The sequence below is a fragment of the Eriocheir sinensis genome, chromosome 19, assembly GCF_024679095.1.
Source record: "Eriocheir sinensis breed Jianghai 21 chromosome 19, ASM2467909v1, whole genome shotgun sequence".
Lineage (NCBI taxonomy): Eukaryota > Metazoa > Arthropoda > Malacostraca > Decapoda > Varunidae > Eriocheir > Eriocheir sinensis.
In genome coordinates this window covers 3,897,755-3,923,930 of record NC_066527.1, presented here as the reverse complement: position 1 = coordinate 3,923,930, position 26,176 = coordinate 3,897,755, and the positions used below count along the sequence as shown (strand labels likewise).

The 26,176-nt window shown below is 39.7% G+C and overlaps 1 protein-coding gene across 1 annotated transcript in view; it reads right to left on the bottom strand.

The window, feature by feature from the left end:
• LOC127000950 (mucin-2-like) overlaps positions 1 to 23,658 on the bottom strand; it is a 65,427-nt gene extending 41,769 nt beyond the window's left edge. Inside the window, exons 1-3 of the mRNA XM_050865126.1 lie at positions 23,416 to 23,658; positions 2,451 to 2,729; positions 29 to 144 (exon numbers count right to left, since the gene is read on the bottom strand). Of these exons, the coding sequence (XP_050721083.1) occupies positions 29 to 144; positions 2,451 to 2,729; positions 23,416 to 23,551 (531 nt within the window). The 5' untranslated portion in view covers positions 23,552 to 23,658. The remainder of the gene's footprint in view (positions 1 to 28; positions 145 to 2,450; positions 2,730 to 23,415) is intronic.
• Positions 23,659 to 26,176: the final 2,518 nt, after the last annotated feature.

Here is a 26,176-nt window from a genome sequence, read left to right as displayed (position 1 = left end):
CGCCCTTCCTCCCCCCTCTCATACTCACCCTGGCCTGCTTGTCGAGGGTGCGCTGGGGCATGGCTCGGCCCTTCTCCCTGAGCGCCGGGTGGACCATCTCAGGATAGAGGTGGGCGGGGCGCTCCGGCCGGGCATGAGGACCCTCTGGGGGGGGCGAGAGGAAAGATATTAGTGTTGTTGTTGTTGTTCTTGTAGTAGTAGTAGTAGTAGTAGTTGTATAGTAGATGTAGAAGGAGAAATAGTAGTAACAGAAGTAGAAATTGAAGTAGTAGTAGCAGAAGTAGTAATAGAAGTAGTATTTAGTAATTAATTAAAAGAAATAACATCCAGAAGAAGAAGAAGAAGAAGAAGAAGAAGAAGAAGAATGATAATAATAACAGTAGTAGTAATCAAGATAAACATTGCCCTGGAGTACACACACACACACACACACACACACACACACACACACACACACACACACACTCCCACACAGCATTTTACTATGGTGGAATGTACATCAAAGGCCTGTCTGTCTAAAGGTGGTGCACTACAGTAGCCTGGTTGCCTCCGTGGTCAGCCTTCAAGGAGAACACTCAGAGGAGGGCAGGGGACTGACCACAGCAAGGCCGGCAGGTAACGAGGGGCTGTGTCAAGGCTCGTCAATAATTCAACACCTGCAGCATTGAGTCCCTTTGGTCAATAATGATTTAGAGTGATAATGCTGAGGTGAGAGGGAAATATAATGAAGAGGGAGAGGAGGAGAAGTAGTAGTAGTAATAGTAAGGGCTTTTTCCTCTTACGCACCCTGTCAAACTCATCCACTATCCTCTGCAGCGTCCCCTCATTCTCCGCCAACAACACTGCGTCATCGGCAAACAGGCCCGCAACCGATGACCAGTTAGACAGACCATGCGCAGCTATGTCGTGTGCCCAAACTTTATATTTTACCAATCAGTTCCGTCTCATCATCAAGTTATGCTCTCTTGAATTTCTACAGCCACACTTATTTTTTTTTATGGGAAATGAAGCAACTCAAGGGCATGAAAAAAGGGTAGAGGGGGAAAAAAAAGTAAATGCTGCTCCTATGAAATATAAAAGTAAAGAGTAGCCAAAAGAGAGGTCAGTGCTTTTTTTTTTTTTTTTTTTTTTTTTTACAGTAAAGGAAACAGCTCATGGGAAAAAATAAAAATAAAATAAATAAATAAATAAATAAAAAATAATGAAAAAAAAGCCTGCAAATCAATAACAACAATAACAACATATAAGTTATTACTATATCATTGTGGCTATTTTATCGCATGTTACAGGAGGAGAGGATGATCCAACCCTTTAAAAACCCCAACATAAAGAATATCAAATAGTTTCTGCCCAAATGTTAAGCAAAGATCGTTAATTATACACAACAGAACACTGCCTTAAGCCCTTCCAGAGTGACAGACACTAACACAGGGGTCAGTATTACAAGACACCTCCGCTTCTCACATCAACTGTTTCTAAAGGTCAAAGAGGGGATCAATCGGGTTCCCAGGAGTGTTTCTTTAGGTTCACGGTACAGAGGAAGAGTTAAGCTACCACCAGGGTCATTAAACTACCCCTGGCAATGCCCAAAACTCCCATGAAAGCCTTGTCAAATATGTGTCTTGGGAGGCAAAATGTTTAGTAACACAATCATAACAATAGCCATGAATACAGATGCGTACTTATAACATGCTAGTAATGGCAGACTGATTGTGTGGTGGTAGTAAAATCCTAACATGAACTACCTGCCCCCTTTTTAATAGCATAGAAGGCAGTTAAGGGCCTTGGATCATTTGTCACACCGGATTACAGTAAAGTGCTTCAGTGTGAATGTCGGCACAGCAGACTCTGAGGGATGACCATTATGAAACTATGACATGAGTGATTGCAGGAAGGGCTGATGATGTTTCCTCAAGCAATAAAAAAACGACCTAGTCATTCCAATGGTACGATGGAAGCAAAGGCAGTAATGTATTTGTTAGTATCACACAAGAGCAAACTGTGAGTGTTGGTCCCTCACACGGTACACAACATACACCCGTTAGATATCCACACAACAAATAGCAATAGAATGTGTACTTGTAAAGCAAAGATGATAATTTCTCACACACACTAGAGGACTCCAAGGATGCAGCACACACTGTTAGTTCACTGAGATGATGTTCATTCAAAATTAGGGTGATAGCTAATGTTCCTTAGTCCTTGATGAGGGTAGATACTGTGTTCCTGAGCAAGCCATGTTAGTTCTTCATTAGGGTGACGGCAGCTTTTGTTAGTAGTCCACAAAGACAGCAGCAGATGATGTTAGGTGCTTTGATGGGGCGGGCAGCACAAGACACTCCTCCAGTAACACAACAGTATGTCCTTTATGTCCTCGCCACTGTTAGGTCTTGACAAGGGCGGCAGCAGCAGGGGTGGGGCAGGCAGGGCACCAGGAGAGAGTGACTCACGGGGGAGATACGGTCGTGGTCGCACTTTGGGTGGCGCGGCAGCAGCCACCAGGGCGGGGGTGAGGCCATAGGCTGATGAGAGACACTCGGTCAGGTTGGTCTTGTCACTCCCAAGCCTGACGGCCTCCAGCAGCGGCTCGGTGAGGTGCTGGCCGCAGTGCTCCCAGAGCTCTTCCGCACACCGGCTCTCCGGCCAGCGCCCCTCACCCCCGCCATGCTCCTCCACCAGGTAGCACAGCTTGGTCAGGAACTCCACGTTGGCTGAGCTCCTCCAGCCGGCTGTAGGGGTGGTGGTCCAGAGGCGGAGTGGTGGAAGGGGTGGTGGCAGTCCAGAAGCGGAGAGATGGAAGAGTGGAGAGGGAAATGAAAATGGAGATAATAAAACAAGAAATATTTGTCTAGTAGAGACCAGCAAATAAAAATGAAAGATCAAAATATGTTAGGCTCCATGTAGCCGGCAAAATAATAATGAAGGATACTTTAAATGAAACGTATCATGTCAACTGAAGCAACAAATTAAACAAATAATTTCCACATTACATAAATCATTCCCAAATATTTCACTTAGCAGCAAGTGGACGTGTACTATATACTTTTTTGTACAGTAAAGGAAGCAGCTCAAGGGCAAAAAAATAATTGAGAAAAAAAAGCCTACTAATCATTGACCCTATAAAGGAGTGTATAGATGAGTGGCCAAAAGAGAGGTCATTTCTTTTTCTTTTTTGTTTCCTAGGTTTTACTATTTAAATATGTTTGTCATGTGCAGATCATCACTTAACCACACCCAGAAACCTTGAACGTAGGAGACTAAAAGTTAGAGTATCCATAACATACAAGATAAAAATATAGTGAATGTGTATTCTATTTAACATCCTAAGGTTTGGTATTTAAATATGTATATAATGTATGTATGTATGTATGTATTTGAATATGCAGGTATAGATCATTGTTTAACCCGTCTGATGCGGTTGACACAGATTTCGCCTTCACTGGTAGCCTGGTAACATACACTCCCAGGTCTTTCTCTGCCTCTGTGGTGGATAGTGGAGTGTTTCCCAAGTGTTATTGGTATGCTGGATAACCCCTCCCAAGGTGAATGAATTTACATTTTTCTTCATTGAATTGTAGCAGCTACTTTTTGTTCCATTCCTGCAGCTTGGTTATTTGGTCTTTTTGTAGGAAATCCGCAGTTAAGGGGTTAACCACACCTCCAAACTCTAAACATAGTAGACTAAACTAAGGTCATCCGTAACACACAAGATAAAAATACAGACTTTTAAATAGAGAACCAAATGTGTGTGCCCAAGTAACCCAATGTACTATAAGTGTCGGGCGCCGTGGGAAGTAGCAACACTTACAAAATTGCGAGAGTTGCACAACACTCTGTTTTGGCACACACACACACCCATAAGCTGCTCTTAGGTAATGGTACGCACGCAGCTGTCCTCGTAAACAGCTTCACAGGCAGGGCACATACAAGGTCCACTGCCTAAATTAACTAACCACAATTTGTTAAGGACTTGTTTTTTCCTATTTATTCTTTTTTTCTTTTTTTTCTTCCTGGGTATCTTCTGAGTTTCTGTTCTTTAGCTTTAATGGTAGTCTACTTTCAAATAAAATAACTCATTAATTTTCTTTTTACATGCATGGCAGAATGTTCTTTTCCTCTGCATAATAAATACTCAAGTTTATCATCATATACTTTTTTATATATTTTCTCACCCATTGATATTATATTCCCAGGTATGGTACAACTTTTCCTTGCTTTTCCTTTGGTACTAACTATTTCCACACATACTTTTTACACTTTTCCCATCCACTCATTTCCGCTTCCTCGATACGACGCGACTCTTCCTTTGCACAGAGACAAACAATAAGGAGAATAGGAAAGCAAAGTGGATGGAAGAATATGAGTAAGCAAAGGGAAATTAGACAGAAGAGGCGGAAGAAAAAAATCAATGAAAACAAGAATTGGGGATATGGAAGAGTGAAAGGAGTGGAAGGAAGGCAGACATAGGCACACACAGACAGACAGATGGAATAAGCGGAGAAAAAAATGTTTGCAAAGAGAAATTAGGCAAAAGAAAGAAGCAAAAAATAAAAAAATAAAATAAACAATGAAAACAAGAATTGAGGATATGGAAGAGAGCAAAAGGAGTGGAAGGAGGACAGACATAGACAGACAAACAGACAGACAGATGGAATAAGTGGAGAAGAAAGTATGCATAGGAAAATTAGACAGTAGAAAGGCAGAAAAAATTATAAACAACAAAAACAAGAATTGAGGATATGGAAGAGAGCAAAAGGAGTGGAAGGAGGACAGACAGACAGACAGACAGACAGACAGACACACACAGACAGACAGACAGACAGACAGAACAAGTGGCGCCTCTTCAGCCATGGCCACCCTTTTGAAGAAGTGCCAAAAGGGAGGTCGGAAAATATATATGATAGTCTCGGTAAACTTGACAGATAGGCTAACGGTACTTTCGCTCTCTTCTCCTCCTCCTCTTCATATTTTACTATCTCCTCTATTCTCTTTACTTTCCTCCTCTTCTATTTTCACTTTTCCTCTCATTCTTCTCTTCGTATTCCATTATCTCCTCTCCTTCTATTTACTTTCTTTTTCTCTCCTTCTCTTCATTTTCCTCTCCTCCTCCTCCTCTTCATATTTTACTATCTCCTCTATTCTCTTTACTTTCCTCTTCTCTTCTATCCTCCCTTTCTTCTCTTCATACTGTATTATCTCCTCTCCTTCTATTTACTTTCCTTTCTCCTCTTCATCTTTTTTCTCTTCTTCTCTTCATTTTCCTCTCCTTCTCTTTCTCCTCCTCATGTTGTGCTATCTCCTCTTCTGTTCTCCTTATTTTCCTTTTCCCTGCTTCTCTTCTCCTTCTCTTCTCTCCCTTTACTTCCCTTTCTCTGTCTCTCCTTTATCTCCTTCTTCACTTCCACCTTTTATCTCCTCTTCTCTTTCCTTCTCTCTTTCTCAATCCCTCCGTCATCTCTTCCCTTTTCTCCTATCCACCCCTTTCTCTTTCTTCTATTGCATTATTTCAAGTCATTTATTACCTCTGTTACTATATATTTTCCTTCCCTTTTCACATTCTCTATAACTCTTTCTTCTTATCCTTCTCTTCCTCCTTCTATTGTTCTATTTCATGTCTTTTAGGTTATTTTTTTATCATCTATTTTTCCTCCTTTCTCACATACATTCATTTATTCTTTCCTCTCATCCTCCTTTTCATACTGTTCTATTTTGTCTTTCATTCCATCTATTACAATTTATTTTCCTTTCCTTCCTGTCTCTCAAACTCAATCACTCTTCTTATTTTTTCTTCATATTTTCATACTGTCTATTTTGTCTTATTTTATCTATTACTATTTCCTACCCTTCCTTTCTCTCAAACTCAATCACTCTTCTTATTTTTTCTTCATATTTTCATACTGTCTATTTTGTCTTATTTTATCTATTACTATTTCCTACCCTTCCTTTCTCTCAAACTCAATCACTCTTCTTATTTTTTCTTCATATTTTCATACTGTCTATTTTGTCTTATTTTATCTATTACTATTTCCTACCCTTCCTTTCTCTCCTCTCAAACTCAATCACTCTTATTTTTTCTTCCTCCTCCTCCTCCTTATGCTGTACTATTTCAGGCCTATTTAGTCCATCTATTAAAACCTGCTCTCCTACCCCGCCTAGTGACAGTTTAAAATGAGGTTACACGCTCCCCTTTACCTCTAATGACAAAAGTGGAAGGGAGAGTATGGGTGGAAGGGGGGAAAAGGAGGAGAGAAAATAAAGAAGAGGAGTAAGAAGGAGATGGATTAAGGAGAGGAGAAAGGAGAGGAGAGAGAATGTAATGAGGGAAAGGAAGTGTGTTAAAGGAGACAAGGAAAGGAAACAGGGGAGGAGAAGGAAGAGGGAGAGAAAAATATAAGGATGAGAGAGAAAAGAGAAACAGGAGAAAATGAGGAAAGGAGGAGGAGAAAGAGGAAAGAGAAATAAATTAGGGGGAAGTGAAGAGAAGAAAGACTGTCAGAGGAAAGGAATAGAAGAAAAGGTGAAGAAGAAAGGAATGAAAATGAAGGAGAGGAAGGAGAAAGAGGAGAGGAGAGAGAGAGAGAACAGAATGGAAGAAGTTAAGTAAAAAGAGGAAAAAAAGGAGGAAGAGGAGGGAGGGAAGAGGATGGGAGGCAAAGGCAGTGAGAAGAGAGGAGGAGGAGGAGGAGGAGGAGGAGGAGGAGGAGGAGGAGGAAGAGGAGGAGGAGTTACTTAATATAAATAGATCTAATATTAGGCACAGGAGGGAGGAAAAGCCAGGAGAGAGGGAGGGAGGGAGAGAGAGGGAGGGAGGGAGAGAGAGGGAGGGAGGGAGGGAGGAAAAGAGAGCGAGAGAGAAGGTCACATGGGTACAACAACATAGATGAGTGTGGGAAGAGAGAGAGAGAGAGAGAGAGAGAGAGAGAGAGAGAGAGAGAGAGAGAGAGAGAGAGAGAGAGAGAGGTGTAGAGAAAGGCAATAACAAGACAATACTCTCTCTCTCTCTCTCTCTCTCTCTCTCTCTCTCTCTCTCTGGAACAAGATAAGATAAACAGAAAACTTAAAACAAAAATGATATTGACCAAAGTTTCTCTCTCTCTCTCTCTCTCTCTCTCTCTCTCTCTCTCTCTCTCTCTCTCTCTCTCTCTCTCTCTCTCACCTATCTTTAGACTTTGACAAGGGGGGGGAGGGAGGAGGGCATGCTGACTCACCTGTAATTAAGGAGGAGGAGGAGGAGGAGGAGGAGGAGGAGGAGTGGAGGAAAGGAGAGAAGAAAGGTAGGATTGGAGGGAGCAGCAGGTAGTTAGATATCAATAAACAACTTCTTCCTGCCTCACACACACACACACACACACACACAGGCATACGTACACACACACACACACACACACGCGCGTACATGGCTTGGCAACAGTCACACGCACACACGCCAAAACCTAGCAGGTGTGTGGAGGAAAAGACGGAGGAAAAGATGGAGAGAAGGGAGAGAAGGAGAGAAAGGGTGAACGGAGGTGTTAGATTCCCCCTTAGCTCTGGCACATCATCACCACCATCATCACCGTCATCACCATTATCATCACTATCTTCATCACCATTAAGATCATCACCATCTTCATCACCACCATCACGCTATCCTACCACTGCCTTCCGTCATAACAACCTCACCACCACCACCACCACCACCATAACCACACCATCAAAACTGTCCAACACTAACAATCACTATATCTTACATACCAACCATGCCCTCCTCCTCCTCCTCTTCCTCCTCCTCCTCCTCCTCCTTAGTCTTCTTCCTGTTGGCACACTGAGTCATAGCCAGGAAAAGGGAGGGAAAGGATGAGAGAAGAGAGAAAGGAGAAAAGAAGTGGGGAAAGGAGAAGAGAGAGGAGAGGAAGGAGAGACAGAGAGAGAGAGAGGGAATGAGAGAAAAAGAGAACAGAGGAGGAAAGGCGGAAAAATGAAAGGAAGGAGAGGAATGAGAGAGAATGTGAGGAAAGACAGGAGAAGAGAAGAGAGGAAAGGAGGAAAAATGAAAGGAAGGAGAGGAAGGAGAGAGAATGTGAGGAAAGACAGAAGAGAAGAGAGGAAAGGAGGAAAGGGAGGAAGGATGAAAGGAAAGGAGAGAATGAGATAGAAATATGATGATAGAAAGAGAGGAAGGAAAAAAGCACAATAAATATAATGGAGCAAAGAGAAAAGGATAAAAAGAGGAGGAGATGAAAGCATAGAATTAAAGAAAGGAAGGAAGGAAAAATATGATGATAGAAAGAGAGGAATTAAAAAAGAAAAAGAAATATAATGAAGAAAAAAGAAAGAGAAGGAGAGTAATAAGGCAAAGGAAGGAGAGACAGAAAGGGAGGGATAATAAAAAGGTAGAAATATGGACGAAAGAGAGAGAAAGAGGAGAAAAAGGATAAATAATGGAGAAAGAGAGAGAGAGAGAGAGAGAGAGAGAGAGAGAGAGAGAGAGAGAGAGAGAGAGAGAGAGAGAGAGAGAGAGAGAGAGAGAGAAACCAGGAAGAGGCTGTGAAAAGTCGAGATTTTAAAATAGAAACAAAAAATGCAGAATTTAAAGGCGAGAGATAAAGCGTGTCAGGAAGCAGAGAGAGAGAGAGAGAGAGAGAGAGAGAGAGAGAGAGAGTGCAAATATTCTACTCTTAACTAAACAAATTCTTTCAACATCGTAACAAACAATCATCAAAACTCACACACACACACACACACACACACACACCAACACCTGCAACACATTCTCTCCCTCACATAAAGCAGCGACCCAAACAGTTACTAAAATATCGTACCACTCAAAACATGCACTTATTATCATTTAGAGTGGTCTTGTATATATTTTAATTCTATGTCCTTTTATTTCTGCATTTTTTTCCTCTATTGACCTGTGTAAAGTTGGGTTCCTGGTGTTGTGTGTGTGGAGGAAGGCATGAGAAGGGCAGACATCAGGGAGGAGGAGTAAGGAAAAATAAGGAATGGAAAAAAGAGAAGTGTACGAGGAAAAATAAGGGATGAAAAGAAGTGTACGAGGAAAAATAAGGGATGAAAAGAAGTGTACGAGGAAAAATAAGGGATGAAAAGAAGTGTACGAGGAAAAATAAGGGATGAAAAGAAGTGTACGAGGAAAAATAAGGAAAAATAAGGAATGAGAAGAAGGGAATAAGTGTACGAGGAAAAGTAGGGAAAATAATGAACAAAAAGAAGAGAAGCAGTGAACGAGGAAAAAGAAGGAAAAACAAGGAACGAAAATAAGAGAACAAGAAAAAATAAGGAAAAATAAGGAACGAAAAGAAAAGATGTAAAAGTGCAAATCATTTCACTTCAAATCCTCCTCTTTTATCTCTATCTTACTCTCTATTAGCTTTAGGTCGGCGTCTACTGAGAAAATGGTGTAATTACCGATTAAAACTATTACCTTTTTTCCTCCTATTAGTTAAGGAAAGCTCATGCAAATTTCCATGCTTGTTGTACGACTCACAATGTGATAAAAATAGCCATACATGAACCTAGCCACGCATCCCCCGGCGTGCAACGAGAAGGAAAAGTGTGTTCTCAAATTGTGAGTTATTAGGAGACAATGCGAAATTATTTTAAAGCCTATGAATGGATGTTCATATATGTTGCTGCATTTAGTAGAGTAATGCAAGTAGAATATTCGGAAGTTGCAAAAGCTCTGTAAGTGACATGCTAATTTTTTTATGTATTTTTATTAAAGAAAATTTGACTTCTCATCATCACCTCAAAAAAAATATATATATATATATTTATGAATTCAATTGCAAATTTTTGACATACTAACTACCAAATATAGTCCAGTAATAACACTTCAAATTGCAACAAGAAGAATTGCTATATACACATGTATGAAAGGAAAATATTGCAAGTTAAATGCCATGAAAATACTATACCAAAAAGTAACATATCTATTAAAAACAAAAAAAAGTTCTTTATCAATCACCTTCAACTTTTGTCTGCTAATGTCTCTTTTGATCAGGTATAACATATAAATATATCACCTCAATATTTGAAATTAACGATGATATGAGTTCAAGCATTAGGTTAATCATCCGTCAGCTGAATAGTGGTTGACAGGGATCTCATATTTCTCCCTCTCTCTCGCCTTTGAAATATGCCAACAAGATGAATTCACGTTCCCTCTATATCCTAAGTCTGATATGCGTGTTTGGCAGAGCAGTGAGAGTATCCAGTTTGCCGGAAAGCCGTGACATGTTACAGCAGCTGGAGCAATGAATTAGTCTCCCGTTTTAAGCTTCATTTTGCCTTTTTAGGAGCAGCGAGTAGCGGGCTTTTTTAATCATCGTTTCTTTTTGTGAAAAAAAGATAAAAGACACCTCCACCCTCTTCACTTTTGCCCGTTGTGGGAGCGGTGAGTAGCGGGCTTTTTTAATCATCGTTTCCTTTTTTTGTGCCCTTGAGCTGTCTCCTTTGCTGTAAAAAAAAAAAATAAATAAATAAAAATAAGATAAAAGACACCTCTCCACCCAAAATTGACCTCTCTTTCGCCCACTCTTCACTTTTGCCCGTTGTGGGAGTGGTGAGTAGCGGGCTTTTTTAATCATCGTTTCCTTTTTTTGTGCCCTTGAGCTGTCTCCTTTGCTGTAAAAAAATAAAAAATAAAAAAATAAAATAAAAGACACCTCTCCACCCAAAATTGACCTCTCTTTCGCCCACTCTTCACTTTTGCCCGTTGTGGGAGTGGTGAGTAGCGGGCTTTTTTAATCATCGTTTCCTTTTTTTGTGCCCTTGAGCTGTCTCCTTTGTTGTAAAAAAATAAAAAATAAAAAGAAATTAAAAAAATAAGACACCTCTCCACCTAAAATTGACCTCTCTTTCAGCCACTCTTCACTTTTGCCTGTTGTGGGAGCGGTGAGTAGCGGGCTTTTTTAATCATCGTTTCCTTTTTTTGTGCCCTTGAGCTGTCTCCTTTGTTGTAAAAAAATAAAAAATAAAAAAATAAAATAAAATAAAAGACACCTCTCCACCCAAAATTGACCTCTCTTTCGGCCACTCTTCACTTTTGCCTGTTGTGGGAGCGGTGAGTAGTGGGCTTTTTTTTTCTACACTTTTTGTTGCCCTTGAGTTGTCTCCTTTGTTGTAAAAAAAAAAATCCATCGTCGTGTGATTTATTTTATTTTTCCTCTCCTGGTTCCCATTTTCCCTCCCTTTCGTTGCTGATTTCCTTCTCTCCGTCACTTCCTTGCTTCTCTCCCTCCTTCACACCATTGCTACTTTCCTACATCTTTGCTACTTTCTTTTCTGATTCCTCCTTTCTTATATTCTTTTCCTTTCTACTTGTCTTTCTTTTACTCCTTCCTCTCCTGCGTCCCTGCAACTAGGTAAATACACACACACACATTTACAGCCCCTATCCCCCTTTCCCCCACCCCCCACACACACTAATAAATATGTTCGGTAGCTAGAAAATAATCTTCAAATCCACTTTACCAGAATATGCACTGTGACATTTTACCAGGCAACATGAGACTAACTATAATCCTACACACACACACACACACACACACACACACACAGAGTCCCTTGATGCAGTGCAGTGTTTCGCCGCAAGAGACGAGGCAGCCAAGCAAAGGTGGATCAGGCAAAAATAGCTGCTCAGGTAGACGGCAATGCACCCAGACTGTTCTGCTTCACGGCCCAGAATGCCAACACAAAAACAGAAAGAGTAGAAGCGTTGGTAGGAATGTGTTACAGAAAGTTTGGAGGTTAAAGGATCAGAATGACAACACTAAAATGAAATGTGTTTGTAGAAGTATTGGGTACGGAAAGTTCGGCAAGTTTAAAGGGCCGGGAATGCCTGCAAAGAAGAAAGAGTAGCAGTAGAATAAGTATTTGCAGAAGTACTATTACAGAGGAGTAGAATAAGTGTTTGCAGAAGTATTATTACAGAAAAAAAGACAGTAGAATAATTGTTTGTAGATGTTTTATTGAAAGTTCAGCAAGGTTCAAGGGACAGGAATACTTGTACCAACACAAAAAAGAAAGAGTAGATTAAGTGTTGGTGGAAGTATCTGCAACACAACACAACACAAAAATGAAAGAGTAGGATAAGTGTTTGTAGAAGTATTAAAGAAAGTTTGATAAGGTTACAGGCTCGATGAAGTCAACACAAAAACGAAAGGAGAATGTGTTTATAGAGGTATGCTACAGACGGTCTTTCCCCACATTCTCTCTTTCTTTCCTCTCCTTCCTTTCCTCTCTTCCTCTCTCCATTCTCTTTTCTCACCCACTCTCTCTCTCTCTGTCTCTCCTTCCTTTCCTTCCTATTATTCTTCCTTTCTCTCTTCCCTTCCTCACTTCTTTTCTCCTTTCCAGCACTGCCTGATAATTACTTGGCATTTTTAACTACAATCAGTATAAAGATGCTGCTTGTTTTACTCTGGCTAGTTTCCCTGTTGTACCACCTCATGATTATTTGGTATTCTCTATTCTTCTCTTCCCCTTCCTCATTAGTTCTGAATTTTTCCCGTAAATGCCGGCAAGCTAGAGCGGACAGTGCCAGGATTATTTAGTATTTACAACTAGAATATGTGTTGATACTTGCTTGTTTTACTTTTAGCTGATAATTATTCTGCATTTCCATTTTTTCCCCCCCTTTCTCATTAGTTACATTTTTCCGCTGCATGCCGGCGAGTGCGGAAAGTGCCAGATTTGTATAAAGAGTAAAACAAGTGATAACGATGATCTAGTCCTCGCCATTAACTCGTACAGACTATGCTTTGGAGTGTTGAAATATCATGCTACACGGTTTTATTAATTTATTTTTTCTTCAACCTGTCGGCATTTTTCATGAGACACATTTCTAAGTTATAAATATTTCGGGTATTGGAGCGTTGGTGGGCCATGTGCTAATTTTGTGGGTGAATTCAACAAACTTCAAAGTATTGCTCGCATCTATGTGTGTGTGTGTGTGTGTGTGGGTGTGGGTGTCTCTCTTTCTCCCTTTCCCTTTCCCTCTCTATCTCTCTTTCTCTCTCTCTCCCTCTCGCTCAGTCTTCATCTGCCAAGCAACTTCAAGGCTCATGGACATTCCCGACACTTGCCTCACAGTACAGTCAAGGTCGCTTAGTCTGGGCGGCCTCACTGAACACACCATCCTGCCCTCCCTTTCCGGCACCCAACACATGCTAACCAAACTTGATAGTGGTGCAGTCACAAAAGTTATATGAAGTGAATGGTGATAAATGCAATAAACAAATTAAATAATATATAGGTATCCTCTCCCTCTCCCCCTCACTCTTTCTCTCTCCTCTCATCTGCCAAGCAACTACGAGACTCATGGACATTCCCAACCCTTGCCTCAGTACAGTCAAGGTTACTAATGTCCGTATTCTCAGACATTTTCACCTCTCACACTAGCTATTTCCAAAGGCCACTGTGTTGGGGCTGTGAACAAACCTAATATCAACTGTTCAACAAAAACAGCTTGCACCACCATCATCAGGAAGCCCATATCCATTTACATAGTACAACCAGTTCCCTTCTTCACTAATCTAGACAGCTTTTTTACCTATGTTCATATAATCACTGTGTTGGGGTTGTGGACAAATCTAATATCGACTGTACGATAAAAACAGCCAGCGTCACCATCATCAGGGAGCCCATATTCATTTAATACAACCAGTTCCCTTCTTCATCCATCTAGACAGCTTTTTAAAATGTTCATATAATCACTGTGTAGGGGTTGTGGACAAATCTAATATCAACTGTACAATAAAAATAGCCTGCATCACCAATGTCTAAGGCCCCCATCCATTTAGTACAACCAGTTCCCTGCTTCATCCATCTAGACAGCTTTTTAAAATGTTCATATAATCACTGTGTTGGGGTTGTGGACAAATCTAATATCAACCATACAACAAAAACAGCCTGCGTCACCATCGTCAGGGAACCCATATCTAAGAACCAGTTCCCTTCTTCACTAATCTAGACAGCTTTTTTACCTATGTTCATATAATAACTGTTTTGAGGTTGTGGACAAATCTAATATCAACCGTACAATAAAAATAGCCTGCATCACCTATGTCTAAGGCCCCCATCCATTTAGTACAACCAGTTCCCTGCTTCACTGATCTAAGCTTTTTACCTATGTTCATATAATAACTGTTTTGAGGTTGTGGACAAATCTAATATCAACCGTACAATAAAAACAGCCTGCATCACCATCATCAGGGAGCCCATATTCATTTAGCACAACCAGTTCCCTGCTTCACTCATCAAGACAGCTTTTTAAAATGTTCATATAATCACTGTGTAGGGGTTGTGTACAAATTAATATCAACCGTACAATAAAAACAGCCTGCGTCACCATCGTCAGGGAGCCCATATCTAAGAACCAGTTCCCTGCTTCACTAATCTAGACAGCTTTTTACCTATGTTCATATAATAACTGTTTTGAGGTTGTGGACAAATCTAATATCAACTGTACAATAAAAATAGCCTGCATCACCAATGTCTAAGGCCCCCATCCATTTAGTACAACCAGTTCCCTTCTTCACTAATCTAGACAGCTTTTTTACCTATGTTCATATAATAACTGTTTTGAGGTTGTGGACAAATTTAATATCAACCGTACAATAAAAACAGCCTGCGTCACCATCGTCAGGGAGCCCATATCTAAGAACCAGTTCCCTGCTTCACTAATCTAGACAGCTTTTTACCTATGTTCATATAATAACTGTGTTGGGGTTCTGGACAAATCTAACATCAACTGTACAATAAAAACAGCCTGCGTCACCATCGTCAGGGAACCCATATCTAAGAACCAGTTCCCTTCTTCACTAATCTAGACAGCTTTTTACCTATGTTCATATAATCACTGTGTTGAGGCTGTGGGCAAATCTAACATCAACTGTACAATAAAAACAGCCTGCGTCACCATCGTCAGGGAACCCATATCTAAGAACCAGTTCCCTTCTTCACTAATCTAGACAGCTTTTTACCTATGTTCATATAATAACTGTTTTGAGGTTGTGGACAAATCTAATATCAACCATACAATAAAAACAGCCTGCGTCACCATCGTCAGGGAACCCATATCTAAGAACCAGTTCCCTTCTTCACTAATCTAGACAGCTTTTTACCTATGTTCATATAATAACTGTTTTGAGGTTGTGGACAAATCTAATATCAACCGTACAATAAAAATAGCCTGCATCACCAATGTCTAAGGCCCCCATCCATTTAGTACAACCAGTTCCCTGCTTCACTAATCTAGACAGCTTTTTTACCTATGTTCATATAATAACTGTTTTGAGGTTGTGGACAAATCTAATATCAACCATACAATAAAAATAGCCTGCATCACCAATGTCTAAGGCCCCCATCCATTTAGTACAACCAGTTCCCTGCTTCACTAATCTAGACAGCTTTTTACCTATGTTCATATAATCACTGTGTTGGGGTTCTGGGTGAATCTAACATCAACCATACAACAAAAACAGCCTCCACCACCATCATCAGGAAGCCCATATCCATTTACGTAGTACAACCAGTTCCCTTCTTCACTGGTCTAGACAGCTTTTTACCTATGTTCATATAATCACTGTGTTGGGGTTCTGGGTGAATCTAACATCAACCATACAACAAAAACAGCCTGTGTCACCATAGTTAGGGGAGCTATCCATTCAGTACTGCCGGTTCCCCTCAGCACCCATGTTAGCGATACCCCACAACCCCCTGCTAGCCACCTGTGCTGCCAACACCTGCGCTGGGCTATATACACGGGGAATAGGGGGGACGCACACGCTCTCTCTTTCTCTCTTTCACTCGCTCACTTTCTTTCTCTCTCTCTCTTTTCATTCTTTTTCTTCCTTTTTCTCCTCTTCTTTTTCATTTTTCTCTATTGCTTCTCTTTTCTTTTACTTTTCTCTCTCTAACTCTTTCAGTTTTCATTCTCTTTCTTTCCTTTTTTTCTCTTTTTCATCTCTCTCTCTCTCTCTCTCTCTCTCTCTCTCATATACAGCAAACATGTCCAACGTTCCCTAAAATGACAAAAATACAATGGAAGAAAACACTAGCAACAACAACAACAATAATAATAATAATAATAATAATAATAATAATAATAACAATAATAAAAACAACAACCCTAAAGAATGAGAACTATAAGCTACTACTGCACCTACCACCACCACCACCACTACCACCACCACCACCATCGCCACTACCACCACCACCACCATGTCTATATTTAAAACAACCTTCAGACACAAAACCAAAGTCTCATATCTCACCTCTTGTCTCTCTCTCCCTCCCTGGCTCATGAAGGGAGGGAGAGAGGGAGGGAAAGGGAGGGAGAGGTTAGTAGGTTGGCAGGTAGGGAGGGATGGAGGGAAAGACAGGTGGAGAGGAAACGGAGGGAGGAAGGGAGAGAGGGAGAGAGAGAGGAGGGAGAGAAGAAGGGTAATGTCAACCTTGGAGGGAATGTGATGCCTCTGCTTGAGTCAGAGAGAGAGAGAGAGAGAGCGAGAGCGAGCGAGAGAGGGAAACTTTAATAAGCATCATTTAGGTCAAACTCTTCTCTGGATTTATATTACCCAAGTGGTTTAGGGACAAAAGTGGTCAATAACTCCTCCCAAAATTGACCTATCATTTGGCCACTCCTCTGAGCTTTTTACAGGAGTAGCGAATAGCGGGCTTTTTTTCAGTTTCCCTTCTTTTTGCCCTTGAGCTGTCTCCTCTGCTGTAAATAAATAAATAAATAAATAAATAGAAAATAAGGGTTAGGGGAGATATCGGAAGAGGAGGAAGGGGAAGGAGAGAAAAAAAGAAAAGGTTTAGGGGAGATATCGGAAAAGGAGGAAGGGGAAGGAGAGAAAAAAGAAGGTTAGGGGAGATATTGGAAGAGGAGGAAGGGGAAGGAGAGAAAAAAAGAAGGTTAGGGGAGAAATCGGAGGAGGAAAAAATGAGAAGAGGAAAGAGATTTGAACATGAAAATAACCCCTGATGAAAACGCTGACATATCCACTATTAAAAAAAGAGGAGAATATGAGAAACAGAGGAAGGGAGGAGAAGAAAAACACGTATTAGAAATGGGAAAAAGAACAAATGGAGAAAAATAAGAATAAGGAGTTGATAAATAAACCTAACCTAATCAATAAAGGGAATAATTCAAAGCCAAATAAGAAAAAAAAATAAAACATAGAGGAAGGAGGATCAAAGAGAAGAAACAGTGATACAAGAAGAAATACTAACAGCGCAGAATAAGAATAAAGAACAGAAGAGAGGAAGGAGAGAAGGAAAAGATGGCAGACTTAAAAATAAAGGGAAGAAACGATAATTAAGAGGCAATAATATGAAGAGACAAATAAGAAAGAGGAATAAAGCAGAGAGGAAGAAGGAAATATTAAGTGAGCAGAATAGGAATAAAGAACAGAAGAGAGGAAGGAGAGAAGGAAAAGATGGCAGACTTGAAAATAGAGAGAAGAAACAATAATTAATAAAGGCAATAATATGGAGAGACAAATAAGGAAGAGGTATAATAGAGAGGAGAAAATACTAAGATCGGAATTATAAGACACTTTCGCATCTCACATCAGCTATTTCTAAAGGTCAAAGAGAGGGTCAATCAGGTTCTAATGATTGTTTCTTCAGGTTCATGGTACGGAAGAAGGGTCACATTACCACCAGGGTCATAAAACTACTCCTGGAAATGCCCACAACTCCTACGAAAGCCTTGTCAAATATATGTTTTTGGACAATGAAATGTCTTATAATACGACCCTAGGTGCGCAGGACAAGAATAAAGAATAAAGCAGAGAGGAAGGAGGGAAGGAAAACAGGGGAGACTTGCAAATAAAGGGAAGAAACAGTTACGATATGCATCTAATCAGACAAGCAAGCAACCTACATTAATATGACACACGCAACTGGATGACTCATTATGCAGATGTTGGAGCGACTGCAATTTGGCGGCAATTATCCATCTATCACTCCATCCCTCGTCCTCCCTCCCATTTCGAATACACGTCTTCCTCTTCTCCCTTCCTCCGCTGTTCATGTTCTCCTCTTTTTTTAATAATGGATATGTCAATGTTTTTTTTTATCAGGGGTTAGTTCCATGTCCAAATCCCTTTTCTCTTTATTATTTTTTTCTCTCTCTTCCAATTTCTCCCCTAACCCTTCTCCTTTTCTCTCCCACCCCTTCCTCCTCTTCCGATATCTCCCCTAACCCTTTTCTTTTTTTCTCTTTTTCCTCTCCTCCTCTTACTTATTGCCCTGGAAAATAGTATACGCAAGGTGGCCGAGGTAAGGAGAGGAGATGGAGTGGACTGGTTGTCAGTTTGCATCATGGACACTTTAGTGACTTTACTCTTTGTTTACCAACTTCTTACTTTTGGTGTTGCCTACCACAGCACCGTGTGTGTAAAGCACTTGTTTTAAGACTAGTACATAGTCGAAATAACCACACCTTGAGAAATAATACCCATCTAACATCAAATTAAAGCATACTAGAGATGCCAGAAAGAAAAATACAGCCATGAGAGAATTAATCAAGAGACAAAACCTCTAATGTTGCTTTTTTCCGTTCATGAGGTACATAAGGGCCACATACATTCACCACTCACTGGTCACATTTACCACAAAGACACAAACCTTATAACCTACGAGCAATGGCTAACATATTTTTTCACGACCAGCAGGAACCGTATTTGAACATTTAACTTCAAACATAAACTTGCATTCTGGAAGCCCATAATAGAAAAGAGGCCAGAGTTCACTAGGAAAAGCACCTCCTGGACAGTTCTAAGGGTGGCTGTGTATAGCGCTGTGTGTATACCCATTATATTAAGTAGACACGCAAGGAGACTCATTATGCAGAAAGAGGAGCAAGAGGAACAGGAGGGCAAGGGGTGGAGGTGAAAATAGCAAGGTAGTAAACAAGATCAGGGTGTTTAGCTAAGCAACAGCAAATAAATAAATAGACTCATAAAGAAGATATAAGAAAGAAGAATAAGCAAAGGAGGAAGAAACACAGGAAAAGGGAAGGTAAAAGAGACAATGGAGAGGAGAAAAGAAGGAAGAAAAGGAGGAAGAAAAAAAGGAAAAGTTAAGAGACATTGGAGGAGAGGAGAAAAGAAGAAATAAGAAGTGGAGGAGGAAAAAATAAGGGAAGAAGGAAGTTAAGACACATTGAAGAAGAGAAAAGAAGGAGGAGGAAGAAGTGGAGAAGGAAGAAATAAAGGAAAAAGGAAATTAAGACACACTGAAGGAGAGGACAAAAGAAGGAAGAAGAAATGAAGAAGGAAATAAAGGAAAAAGGAATTTAAGACACATTGAAGAAGAGAAAAGAAGGAAGAAGAAATGAAGGAGGAAGAAATAAGGGAAAAAGGAAATTGACACACTGAAGGAGAGGAGAAAAGAAGGAAGAAGAAATGAAGGAGGAAGAAATAAGGGAAAAAGGAGGTTAAGACACATTGAAGAAGAGAAAAAAAGAAAGAAGAAATGGAGAGGAAGAAACAATGGAAGATGGAAGTTCAAATACACTGAAGGAGAGAAGGAGGAAGAAGAAACAGAGAGGAAGAAAGAAAGAAAAAGACAGTTAAGAAACACAATAAAAGAGGATAAAAGATGGAAGAAGAAATAAAGAAGAAAGAAAAGTATGAGAAAGCAGGAAAAGAATAAGTGAATAGAAGATAAATATTCTAGATAAGCTATGAAATTAAAACTACTACTACTACTACTACTACTACTACTACTACTACTGCTACTACTACTACTATTAATTTTCTAGTAGTATTCAAGAACATATCATTGACTTGAAGGGAGTGACTGTTAAATAAGATCAACAATTTTAACATGAGTTCGTATATAGAGTTATTGCAGTATATATGTCACTAATATCTTAAAATTGTCATACATATTTCTCGAAGGTCTCTGTACCACTTTCAAATGTTAAGATTGGTTTTATTAATGCGTCAGTATCTCGTTTTCTACCTTGCGAAATACTCCTCTTTTGTCGTATTTTACTATCCTTCAAACCTCTTGGAAAAACAAATGTTGGACTCATTCGAAACACGTCAAAAGCTATCAGTAAAGAGGTTTTGTCCATACTCATTCTTTTCTTATTTTCATTCACATGCCTTCCTTTTTTCCTTAATTTCTTCCTCTGTTTTTACTCTCCCTTTCCTCTTGCACAAAAATAAAGAGCACAAATGTCTTTTACTAACCCTCAAACCTCTCAGATAAACATATCTCGGATTCATTCAAAACATCAAAAACTATAAAAAAAATAAAAGTTACGTCCAAGGTACAGAGCATTAATATAACCAACCTTAACCCATACATCACCACACCAATCATACCAATCAAAACGTACCACAGCCATATTTTTTTTACAGCCAGGGAAGCAACTCAGGGGCAGAAAACACAATCAATCAACCAGAGGGGGCATACACTGGGGGGCACGTAACCTCACCCACCAACCCAAAATAAACAACCCCCAAGAGCCCAGAGACAAAAAACGCAACAAAAAGCGCCCACTAGATGCTGCTCTGACAGAAGAAAAAAAGAATGCGAGGCCAGGAGAGAGGTCAATTTCGGGCGGGAGATCCATACTCAGGCCTCCACATAAGTTCATATATAACCATTGCCATATAATCATAGCATAATCATTACCAAGGCTTGGGATGGTATGGATCTGGTATGGATTAGTGGAAATCTATCAACTGCCATGACCCAGATGTAGTATTTTCAGTGCCATGACTCAAGCTGGAATGTTTACAGTGTGTTATGAGTCACTTCCCTTCCCTGTCACGTCACTGCCTGAGCTCGCTAACACATGGTGGTGGTATTTCAACACTTGAGTAAGAGATTGGTGAACTCCATCTCTGGCTCTGCATATCCTCTTTCATTCCCTTAATTTATTAGATGACAGTACAGATGACATTAGTATTTCATCACTTTCATACAGCCATAATTAATACTCACACTGGCAGATGAGATGTGTATGTTATCAAACTGTTTGGTAAAATACACATCTTTCGTCTGCCAGTGTGGGTTTTAGAAAGAAAAAGAAGATCATGTCAGCGTGATTACCCAAGTGTACAGCATCAGTTTGAGTAAGAAGCTGGTGCACTCCTTCCCTATTATGAGGGAGATGAAGGAAAGGAGTCCAGAAGCTTCTTACTTAATATTGAAAGAAGTCTGGGATATCCAGCAAGGCACTCTTTACCTTGTATTACTATTTATAATTATACTCCTTATGTCAACAGACTATGGGCTGTATTACAAGTCAAATCCAAGAAGTTTCAGGTCCCTACAGTTATTCATCCCGAACTCTGTAGGAACCCGAAACTTCTCGGATTCGACTTGTAATACGGTCCTATTTCCTAAACAACACAGATTCCTCAAGCTTATTTCACCTGTATTCAGCGCTTACTCTCCATCGCTCTTAAAAAATTAGACATGAGGCCTCCCAGACAACATAAAATTACCTTACATAAATATTCTTAACACTACTTCTGGCCCTAGCATCCCATTCCCATAGATGAAACAAAAACGCAAGCATATTTCATCTATCTTCACCATCAATATGCAAAATATGATACAAAAGGTGCCGCCAACACGACAACCTTATTTCAATGTTTCAATAATACTCCTTCACTATACAGTCCATCAATGTGAACGAAACACCAAACCTGAGCTTATTTCACCCTATTTGGCGCTGCTCTCTTATCACACTAGAAAATATAATAGGAAAGGTGACCCATACAGGACAACATATTTTTTTATCTTATTTTATCATCTCTAATTATATTCCTTCATCCTACAGTCCACGAACATTATCTAAAAGCCAAAACTGAGCATATTTAACTTTTCTTTCGCAGTGTTAATTTCTCATTGCCAAGAAAACTACACAAAAGGTGACCCAAACCAAATACATCCATTCAAAGCCTTTTTCAACATCTCTAATTATTCTCTTTATGTTTGTAAGCCTTTTCCATTGTCAAAACATCATATCAAAGGCTATTTCATCTACCATCAGCGACGTTACTTCCCATAGCTCTCGGAAGGTGACCCAGACAGGACAAGACAGAGCAAACCCATTTATAGCCATATTTTAACATTTGTAATAGTACACCATAACCTTACAACCCACAAAGTTAAACAGAACACAATAAACCATCATATTCCACCTCTGTTTGGCTACGTTAATCTCACATCGCCTTAGAAGATAAAATACGAATAGGCACCCACATAGGACAAACCCATTTTTAGCATTATTTTACCGGTTATAATAGTACCCCATAACCCTGAACCAAAAAAAGATCAAGAAAATGCCAAAAAGACCTTATTCCAACCCTATCTGGCTACATTGATATCCTATTGCCTTAGGAAGTACGATACGAAAGGTCACACAGAAAGGATAAACCACCCAGACAGGGCCATTTTTAGCCTTATTTTACTGTTTAAAATAGTACCCCATGAACCTGGAGCCCCAAAAGATCAAGGAAACAACAAAAAACATCATAATCCACCTCTACATCACGACATCAACCTCTCATCACCAAGAAAATAAGAAAAATAAGACAAGGTACATACCACAAGTCACCAGGAAAGTCATTTTTAGCCATATTTTAACATTTATAATAGTACCCCATGAACCTAGACCCCAAAAATATCAAGAAAACACCAAAAAACATCATAATCCACCTCTACCTGACTAAATTAATCTCTCATTGGTAATCAAATAAGAAAAATAAGACACAGGAGAGAACTCTGGAAAAGGTGACCTATACTGGACAAACCCATTTTTAGCCTTATTTTACCATTTATAATAGTACCCCATGAACCTAGACCCCAAAAATATCAAGAAAACACCAAAAAACATCATAATCCACCTCTAACTGACTAAATTAATCTCCCATCGCTAAGAAAATAAGAAAAATAAGACAAGGTAGAGATCTCTGGGAAAGGTGACCCACACAGGACAAACCCATTTTTAGCCTTATTTTACCGTTTATAATAGTACCCCATAACTCTAAACCCCATAATCATGTACAAAACACCAAAAAACGTTATATTCCACCTCTAACTGACTAAATTAACCTCCCATCGCTAAGAAAATAAGAAAAATAAGACAAGGTAGAGATCTCTGGGAAAGGTGACCCACACAGGACAAACCCATTTTTAGCCTTATTTTACCGTTTATAATAGTACCCCATAACTCTAAACCCCATGAACATATACAAAACACCAAAAAACATTATATTCCACCTCTAACTGACTAAATTAACCTCCCATCGCTAAGAAAATAAGAAAAATAAGACACGGGAGAGATCTCTGGGATGTCGTCTGCTTGAGCCCAATTTCGTCTGCTAAACCCTGTGGCCGCCCTTTGACCCCGTGTTTTAGGCCTTTACTGACCTTGTCTCGCTGGTGCTGGCTGCTTGACGGAGGCCGTGAGCATCGGGTAGAATATCTTGGGCCATAGCACCGCGAAGCAGCCCACCACGATGGCTAAAACGAATATTGTCTTCCCCGTCCCGAACTCCCCCGACATTGTGGTGCCTCCTCGATTGCCGCGCCGCCGCCCCACCAGATGCCGCCTCCTCCTCCTCTTCCTCCTCTTCTTCCTCTTCTGCTTCCTCTTCCTCTTCTTTTCTCTTCCTCTTCTGCTTCTTCCTCTTCCTTATTCTGCTTCTTGTTCCTCTTTTTCTGCTTCTTGTTCCCTATTATTTTTTTCTCTTCCTCTTATGATTTCTTTATACTGCCTCGATCTTCCTCTTCCTCCTCCTCTTCCTCTTCTTTTCTCTTCCTCTTCTGCTTCTTCCTCTTCCTTATTCTGCTTCTTGTTCCTCTTTTTCTGCTTCTTGTTCCCTATTAATTTTTTTCTCTTCCTCTTATGATTTCTTTATACTGCCTCGATCTTCCTCTTCCTCCTCCTCTTCCTCTTCTGCTTCTTCCTCTTCCTTATTCTGCTTCTTGTTCCTCTTTTTCTGCTTCTTGTTCCCTATTAATTTTTTTCTCTTCCTCTTATGATTTCTCTTTACTGCCTCGATCTTCCTCTTCCTCCTCCTCTTAATTCTGCTGCTTCCTCTTCCTCTTCTTTTCTCTTCCTCTTCTGCTTCTTCCTCTTCCTTATTCTGCTTCTTGTTCCTCTTTTTCTGCTTCTTGTTCCCTATTAATTTTTTTCTCTTCCTCTTATGATTTCTCTATACTGCCTCGATCTTCCTCTTCCTCCTCCTCTTAATTCTGCTGCTTCCTCTTCCTCTTCTTTTCTCTTCCTCTTCTGCTTCTTCCTCTTCCTTATTCTGCTTCTTGTTCCTCTTTTTCTGCTTCTTGTTCCCTATTAATTTTTATCTTCCTCTTATAATTTCTCTACTGCCTCGATCTTCCTCTTCCTCCTCCTCTTAATTCTGCTGCTTCCTCTTCCTCTTCTTTTCTCTTCCTCTTCTGCTTCTTCCTCTTCCTTATTCTGCTTCTTGTTCCTCTTTTTCTGCTTCTTGTTCCCTATTAATTTTTTTCTCTTCCTCTTATGATTTCTTTATACTGCCTCGATCTTCCTCTTCCTCCTCCTCTTCTGCTGCTTCCTCTTCCTCTTCTTTTCTCTTCCTCTTCTGCTTCTTCCTCTTCCTTATTCTGCTTCTTGTTCCTCTTTTTCTGCTTCTTGTTCCCTATTATTTTTTTTCTCTTCCTCTTATGATTTCTTTATACTGTCTCGATCTTCCTCTTCCTCCTCCTCTTCTGCTGCTTCTTCTTCCTCTTCTTTTCTCTTCCTCTTTTGCTTCTTCCTCTTCCTTATTCTGCTGCTTGTTCCTCTTTTTCTGCTTCTTGTTCCCTATTAATTTTTTTCTCTTCCTCTTATGATTTCTTTATACTGCCTCGATCTTCCTCTTCCTCCTCCTCTTCTGCTGCCTCCTCTTCCTCTTCTTTTCTCTTCCACTTCCTCTTCCTGTTTTGCCTCTTCCTCTTCTTCCTCCTTTTCTTCTTTCTTCTGCTTCTTGGTCTCTATTAATATTTTGTCTTCCTCTTAATTCCTCTTCTGCCTCTTCCTCCTCCGGCCTCTTCCTCTTTTTTCCTCCTCTTCCTCTTCTTTTATCTTTCACTTCCTCTTCCTCTTTTTCTCTTCCTCTTCTGCCTCTTCCTCTTCTTCTTTTCCTGCTTCTTTTTCTCTTCCTCTTCCTCTGATAACTTCCCCCTCTTATTTTTCTTCTTGTTCTTCTCCCTTAATTCTCCTTTGTTGTTTTACTTGCAACAATAAATTATCAATCACTCAATCAATCTTCTTCGATCTTCTTCCTCCTTATTTTCCTTTTCTTCTTTTCCTTCTCGCTTTTCTTCTTTGCTTCGGGTTTCTTTACATCTTGATCTTCCTCTTCTCCTTTTCTCTGTTTTTCTCGTCCTCTTCTCCGTCCTTCTCTTTTTCTTCTTGCTCTTAATTGTTCTTCTTCTGCTTCCTCTTATTCGTCTATCGCTTTGGGTTTCTTTACACCTTCATCTTCCTTTCTTTCTATATTATTTAACTATTATTCCTTCCCTTGTCTTGTTTTCTGCTTAATTTCCTCTCCTCTCCTTTTTTTCTCACTTAAATTCTTGGTCCAGATTACAGCGAGCTTTACAGTTAATGAGTTTACGATGATAGCTACAATGAGTTTACAATGATACAATGAGTTTACAATGATACGATGAGTTTACAATGATACAATGAGTTTATAATTATACAATGAGTTTACAATGATACGATGAGTTTACAATGATACAATGAGTTTACAATTATACAATGAGTTTACAATGATACAATGAGTTTACAATGATACAATGAGTTTACAATGATACAATGAGTTTACAATGATACAATGAGTTATATAATGATACAATGAGTTTACAGTGATAGCTACAATGAGTTTACAATGATACAATGAGTTTACAATGATACAATGAGTTTACAATGATACAATGAGTTTACAATGATACAATGAGTTATATAATGATACAATGAGTTTACAGTGATAGCTACAATGAGTTTACAATAATACGATGAGTTTACAATGATACGATGAATTTACAATGATACAATGAGTTTACAATGAGTATACAATGAGTTTACAATGAGTATACAATGAGTTACAATGATACAATGAGTTTACAGTGATAGCTACAATGAGTTTACAATAATACAATGAGT